This window comes from Lygodium microphyllum, chromosome 2 (assembly GCF_053477565.2).
Source record: "Lygodium microphyllum isolate KBCC chromosome 2, Lygodium_microphyllum_v1.1.10, whole genome shotgun sequence".
In the NCBI taxonomy this organism is placed as follows: Eukaryota; Viridiplantae; Streptophyta; class Polypodiopsida; order Schizaeales; family Lygodiaceae; genus Lygodium; species Lygodium microphyllum.
Window position 1 is genome coordinate 101,018,491 of NC_141136.1, and position 7,799 is coordinate 101,026,289.

Sequence of the window (7,799 nt, forward strand, 5' to 3'; positions counted from 1 at the left end):
TTGTAATTAGAGTTTTTTGGAAAAATAGCCAATTGTTGCATATGAGTTACTAAAATAACCCTAGATTAGAGTCTAGCTCTCAAGTACTATCCACCAAAAATGCCTTCAAAGGTAGAAGGACCTTTGGAATGAAACTTATTGGATGTAGAGGAGGTCACTAGAAGATTTTAGCTTAACAGCAAGGGAAAAGGTTGTAGGCTAACCTTACTGTGATACAGTCTATGAAGGAGGACTGGCTTTCTTTAATTGGAATCAATATCCCTCACTCCTCTAAGACTTTGGTATTTGACTCTTGAACACCTCTTTGCATTGTCAAAAGAAAGGCTTTCACAAGCCTTCTTATTAGCACTACTCTGAGCTTTGAAATTTCTAGTGAAAAAATTTTCCAAAAACCAAGATTAGAATTCATATCATTAAGACTGCAATTGGTATGGAGGAGCAAACCCTTGAGGTAGCTTAATGTGTTCCCATGGCAAGCATTGATGAATAAATACCACACCCAAGGATGACTATCAAAGCTCTAACAATGTACTAGAATATTTTCTCATTATCTTTGCACAAGAGCTTAAGAAACCATTTCTCACATCTTTTGTACTTTTGATGAGATAAAAAAAGTTTGTGTCAAGATTTAGGGATGGCTTGATTGTATGCAATTTCATAGTCAAATTTCTCAAAATGCATGGAGACCAAGGTGACTAAATCTCCAATTTGCAAGTTTCATTCTCCAATTTGCAAGTTTCATTAAGAAGCCTTAGAAAATCTTTGTAACTACGCCAATGCCTTTGCCTATTTGATATCCTTTTTGAGATGATGTATATACTTATCCTTAATAAAATTTTACTTGATAAAGTTGCATACATGCCTAGCAAAGAATTTCATTTTCTTAAACAATGTAATCTCAAAACATATTCTAAAGGTTCAACTTTCTTTTGCAAGAAGTGGGGCCAATGTGATGAGTTGTTTGTGTTGCAAGATTTAAGCTTCAAAGTTGGATAACATTTTTTGTTAAGTAAATAAATACTAAAGTATCTATGCATCAACTCACCCATGATTTCATAGGGCTTATATTTAGTCAATATTACTTGAAGCTTAGAAAACTAAGGAATTTGTAACAATGTATCATATACCACTATTGTCTAAGCACAATCACTTCAAGCTTAGGAAAATAATATATGAAGGACAATAGTATGTCATAGTAAAATTGTTATTACAATTAAATGTCTCCTTAACGCTCCTTGAGACTTAATTACTTACAAGTGAAGCTATACACATGTATCTTTTTACAAGTAATTCAATCTAGTATAATTTACTTAAGAGGGCTAGTGAAATAAAGAGGTTGATTGTATGGCTTTGCTATATGAGAGGATTATATACAAATTAGTTTTGTAGCATTTGAAACCATGAGAGGATTCAAGGATGCATTTTATATAGGGCTCATTATCTTACCTAATGATAATTTTACATTCAACTTGCAACATTAAAGGACCAACACCATCAAAAACTTGGAGTAGGAAATTCTAAATCGAGATGTATTTCCAACGTTAGTACTCTATGGTAGAGGGAAATAATTTTAATACATTAAGAGTTGTAGTCGTGGGGGACTAAAAGGTAATTCACATATTCATTTAGCTTATCAATTGTGTGTTGATGAGGAGAAATGTTTAAGAGGCTATGTTCATTAAAGTAAGAGATGGATGCCATGAAATCTTACATTGGTTGTGAATGAGACCAAGATTCGCAAAACATTGACCAAATAACTATATGTTTTGAGGAGAAATAGTATGAAATGCCAAGTAAATTTTACCTTGACCTTAGGAAATATAACTATTTTTCAATACTTCTAGCTATAAAACTTGACTATTAAACACAATTTAAACCTTATAAGGTATCCTACTCTCTCTTTTGTTTTCCATGGGGCTACCAAAAAAGAAATTCATGAGCATGGATGGAGGAGGGATGGAGATGATCCAAACAAGTTTGCATGAGGCCTCCTATGTTGGAGCATTGCTCATCCATGTGTGTGTGTGTGTGTGTGTGTGTGTGTGTGTGTGTGTGTGTGTGTGTGTGTGTGTGTGTGTGTGTGTGTGTGTGTGTGTGTGTGTGTGTGTGTGTGTGTGTGTGTGTGTGTGTGTGTGTAGAGAGAGAGAGAGAGAAAGAGAGATCATGCATTTTCAATATTATTGTTTTATGCAAATAATGTAAAACATGAAATATTAATTATGCCACATATCTAGTGACTCTATAATTCTAGTGACTTTTTAAAATGCAAATAATTAATGATATTTCTATCAACTAATATTTGCAACTTCATCTTGAAAAGATGCTTTGTGGGAAAGACAAGAGGATAATCCCAAATTCAAACTACAACTTTTCTCAAGAGCTTCTCACTAGCTTTGAAAATCGGTTCTTTCTTCGTAAGCTTCTTAAGGAGGGCTAATGACACCTCTCTTACAATTTTTCCAAACTCTAGTGATTATTAAAAGTTTGGACAAGGTAGGCCATTACATAGCAGAATGATAAGCATGCTAACAAAGGTTGGGATGTTAGTAGGAGCTTGGAGTTGTTATGAGTGGGGAGGACAAGAGTAGGGTGGGTGGGGACAGGACTAGGGTTGATATATTAAGTATTATGAAAAGGGGCGTGTGGAGGGCGTGTGGTGAGCATGTGCCTAACGAGGGCAGTTGCGTGCTGAAGGGGGAGGCCAATGCCACGACCTTCTCACACCATCGCCACGAGTGCCCTTGGCCTTTAAAACGGGCGTGTGGCCTCTCATGCTCTCCACAAGCCAAAGCTAATACTCCCCCAGCTCCCTCCCCCACACACACACACTCTCTCTCTCTCTCTCTCATCCACTGCAACGGCAACATGGTGCTTATGGGAAGGGAGGAAAACGGCATCACGATCGCTAGCTCCATCACTTGCGCCTGCGCTTTCGCGGCTCATCTTCATGTGCAGGCGCTGCAGCAGCTCAAGGCCGGGCCTAGCCCACCCTTGCAGGATCAATTTATCAAGTGGAGTACATTGAAGACCAGCTGCAGTGATGATGACGATGATCATCATGAGGAATATTGCATGGAGGATAATATCGCAGCCGAGGTGGAGGTTTTAGTGGAGAGGATTGCTAGCCTGCACCGGGAGATCTCGCAGCTGCCGGATCTGAGGCCCTCAGAGAAGGTCAACGCGCTGTTCAGCGAGCTGGTGGGGGTGTGCATAAGGAAGGAATGGGCCGGGGGGAGGGGGGCGGAGGCGGTGGAGGAGGCGATGGCGGTGGCGGATGTGCAGGAGGTGAGGGCGAGCCTGATAGAGCTGTGCGGGCGGGCGGAGGGGTTGATGGAGACCCACTATTCGGGCCTGATAGGTTCGCTGCCGGAGTCCCACAAGCACCTGGGCCTGTTTCCTTATTATGTTAACTATAAGAAGCTGGCGCAGCTAGAGTTCAGGCTGCTGGCGCAGGCGCACGGTCACCCGACGGGTGCGACGATAGCCCCCGCGATGACATCGCCCGCAACGATGGCGAGGAATATTCACAGTATCAAAAACGTCGCCTTCGTGGGTTCCGGGCCGATGCCGCTCAGCTCCATCGTCCTGGCCCTCCACCACCTGCCGACGGCCTCCTTGGACAACTACGACCTGGACCCCGGCGCCAACGGCCTCGCACGTGCGCTGGTGCGGGGCCATCCGGATCTGGCATCCCGCATGGCCTTCCACACGTGCGACATCATGGAGGTGACGAAGGAGCGGCTGGCCCAGTACGACGTGGTCTTCCTGGCGGCCCTCGTGGGGCTGGACAGACGGGCCAAGGCGGAGGTTCTGGACCACCTGGGGGCCCACATGCGAGCCGGGGCCACCCTCGTGGTGAGGTCGGCCCATGGCGCCCGCGCCTTCCTCTACCCCATCGTCGACATGGACCTCCTGCAGGCCCCCGGCTTCGATGTCCTCTCTGTCTTCCACCCGTCCGATGAGGTGGTCAACACTGTCATCATCGCCAAGAAGAGATAAGGTGGTCAGCTCTGCTATCATCGCCAGGTAAAGAGATCTTCACCGCCCTGTAACGTCTGGGGAGATCCACACTACCCTATAATATCGTCGCACGCTCGCAGCCTCTCGCTTCGAACGGCCTATTCACGTACTCACATTGGTACTCAAATATGGAATTGCAACACGACCGCTACCATCCTCCTCCTCCATAATTATAAGAATAGTAGCAAACAACTTGTAACCCTCTATTTTTATATCAAGAACAATGTAAATGTCAAGACCCATATACCCCAATATTACGCCATCAAGAAAAATCCCAAACTGATCATCACATAAGCTTTTCTGAACGCATTCGTCAAGGACATAGCTCATACCCATACTACGCCATCGAGAAAAATCATAAAATTCCACAAATGATCATGATTAGCTTTACTTTCAAGCATTCATATTAACAAGGGTAAAATTTTGTTAACTCGTTTGGTGTGCTTAATGTGTTGGTTATACCGAAGATTAACTTGTGTAAGGACAATACAATAGAAAGAGAAGGATATGATTGAAGAAAAGGAAGGCCCATGATGGTTAGACTTTCTCTCTCTCTCTCTCTCTCACTCAAATCCGGATATGTGTATTTGAGGTAGCGGTAATACCACACACATAACTCTCTCTCTCTCTCTCTCTCTCTCTCTCTCTCTCTCTCTCTCTCTCTCTCTCTAATCTTGATATGTGTATTTGAGGTAGCGGTAATACCACACATATAACTCTCTCTCTCTCTCCACATCAATCAAAATATTGATGTGTGTTGTTTTATCCTATATGCATTCGAGGTGTCCTAAAGGATGTTTACACACACACACACACACTCTCTCTCTCTCTCTCTCTCTCTCTCTCTCTCTCTCAATCAATCAATCAATCAATCAATCAAGCTATTCATGCATCAACTAGATATAGTGAAACACTCCCAAAAAACAAACAATACATCATAGTCTTTAGAACTATAGAATTTGGGGCCATTCAAGTGAAAAGCATGCAATGTGTGAAAGGGAGTTGCTAATTAGTTTAGGACCATTCAAGTGAAAAGCATGCAATGTGCAAAAGGGAGTTGCTAAGTTTAGAAATTCTAAAAAAAGAGAGATCTTTCCAAGTGGTGAAACCTAAGATATACTAAATGAGAGAATGTAGTCTTACATAAGCCAATCATCATGTATTGGGATGTATTCCATTATTAATAAGGTTGGAGATAGATGGTGCTTCAAGGTGAAGACTATGTATCAAATATATACATTTAACGTTTACAAAAGCAAGCAAAAGTATGAGATGCAAATCAATGTATTTTTAAAATATTTCTTCTTAAAACTTTTCATTTATATGTAAGCAATGCAATGAAGGTGAGTCAATATGAATGCTACCAAAGGAAATATAAAATGACGCGGCCATGTTAAAACGAGTTAATGAGTGCATATTCAAACTATGCACTTGAAAATTTTGCAAAACCATCAAAAGAAAGGACAAGCTAGCCTATTAAAACTAATTTTTACTAGCTAACCTATATTATTTATCATTCTATGATGGTAGCAATCTACATACTTTCTCAAGAGACCAACAAATACACATAAGTGTGTTTGATGTAGAATGATAAATCCTTTATGAATATTATAAGACTTTGAAGGAAAGATAATGAAAGTAGTGATTTCTTTCACATTGGCGTCTCATACCATGTTTGTGTCCAAGAACATGGACGAGACTTTGAAATCTTGTTCCATATCCAATTAGGTGTTGAGAACGACCTATCAAAAAGAGAAGACAACATCCTCAAATACGCCCATACTGAGAATATCTCATTGAAGTGAGATTGCATCTATTTGAGGGTGAAGATTTGATGGATGTAAATATTTTATACTTTTTCCTTTGGTCATTTTGTAACATTCAACATATTTATTATGAGAAAACAATTATCTTTCTACAATCTTAGACACCTCAAAAAGGAGAGATAGAACTAAACATTCCCAAGAAGGGCCCTAGGAGAACATTTGTCAAGGAGGAACACAATGGGATATGGGCCTATAGGGATCTCTAGGAGGACTAGTTAAGGAGGCACAAGGTGAAAGATCTCCTAAAGGAACCTCTAAAAGTAGAGTATCAAGGGATCTTGAGATAATGAAACAGAAACCACACACACACACACACACATACACATGCATGCATGATATTTTATATAACTCAATCAAAGTTTACACATTCTCACAATTTTTTAATTCTCTCTAATTCTGGAATGTTCTAGATATTCTTGTAAATATTGTGTATCATGTTGTGTAATATCTCAAGTGTTTTGATCTCAAAACCTAAATGTTAAGTTAAATGAAGGCTTGAAAAGACCCTTTTTGGTAGATAAACATTTCAAAACCACATCAAATAGCTCTATTGCTTTGAAACTTTATAGTAACTTATCGGGGGTAGTACATCACATTTTCTCTACTCTTTTTTCAATCCATTCAGTGTTGAAGAAATCAAGATCTCATATCCATCATTGTAGAAAAATTTCAAAGAGCTTGTCTTACATCTTTCACGATCCATTTCTTGCTTTAGGGGAAAAAATAGATTCAAAAATGGGCCTTTTAGCCCAATCCCATCGACCCCTCTGAGATGGCAAGCTCAATACGTGTGGATATTGATGATGAACCACTAGGTTAGATGGGTTTGTATGCTCATGATGACCTTGAAACAATGAAATACAAGTGCGGGACAAGAAGTAGCACATGCAGGCTACGTCTCTCACATGTCTGTACACTTAGCACATCAATGGTCATTATGATCCTTACATGGCCATTATCAATGCATATGGATATTGATGATGGATCGCCAAGTTAGATGGGTCCACATGTCTACACTTAGCAAAAGGCTATGCACATACACAAATTATAAAGAGACATTCAGTCCAATTGCTACGATGGCAATTATCTAATGTGTGATTGATTTGGTAGTAGCCAAAAGGTAGATTTACAATAGATAGATGTGAAGAATGCCTTCTTGCATTCAAGATCTCCCATGCATACTTCTTCTGAGAGATTAAGATCTTTCCTAGCTCTTGCCAGGCTTCAATCCCCAAACAATAGTGCAACAAGCCCAAGTTTATCATTTCAAACTTAGAACTCAAAGACTTTCAATTTTGGTTAATCATATCTTCATACAAGTCACCTGTAATAAGAAGGTCATCCAAATATAGGACAATCACTATAGACTTTTCACCATCCCTGTAAACATACAAGTTAGTATCTGAGGTACATATTTTGAAGTTTAAGCTTAAAAAGAACTTATCTATCCGTTGGTGCCATGCTTTGGGGGCTTATTTCAGCCCATGTAATGCCTTCTTCAGCTTACACACTTTGTTCTCAGAATGGGGGGGCCTCAAACCCTGGTGGTGGGCTGAGCCATGTACACCTCCTCCTTGAGGTCACCACTTAAAAACGCTAATTTAATATCCATTTGGTAAACTGACCACTTCTTTTGGGCGGCCACAGCAAGTATTGTGCGAATAGTGGTCATTCTGGTAGTTGGGGCAAATGACTCTTGAAAATTAAACCCTTCAATCTGTGAAAATCCCTATCAACCAGTCTGGCTTTGTAGTTTTCTAAGGTACCATTAGCCTTGTACTTTACCTTCCAGATCCACTTAGTGCCACAATAACCTTTCACTTTGCTGGCTGATCCACTAGCTCCCAAGTGTCATCCTTCACTATGTTGTCATACTCGGCTTGCATGGTTGCCTTCCATGCTAAATCTGAAAGTGCTTCTTCTAAGTCAGTTGGCTCCTTTACTTCTCTCATA

At 40.5% G+C, this 7,799-nt stretch overlaps 1 protein-coding gene across 1 annotated transcript; it reads left to right on the forward strand.

Annotated features, from left to right (window-relative positions):
- Positions 1–2,823: 2,823 nt before the first annotated feature.
- Positions 2,824–4,450, forward strand: LOC148040094 (nicotianamine synthase-like 5 protein). Its single transcript, XM_087696602.1, has one exon. It carries the CDS (start codon positions 2,866–2,868, stop codon positions 3,997–3,999), a length of 1,134 nt encoding a protein of 377 aa, XP_087552728.1. The 5' UTR covers positions 2,824–2,865; the 3' UTR covers positions 4,000–4,450.
- Positions 4,451–7,799: the final 3,349 nt, after the last annotated feature.

Coding starts and splice junctions, on each gene's coding strand:
- LOC148040094 (XM_087696602.1), top strand. CDS start 2,866: ATGGTGCTTATGGGAAGGGAGGAAAACGGCATCACGATCGCTAGCTCC.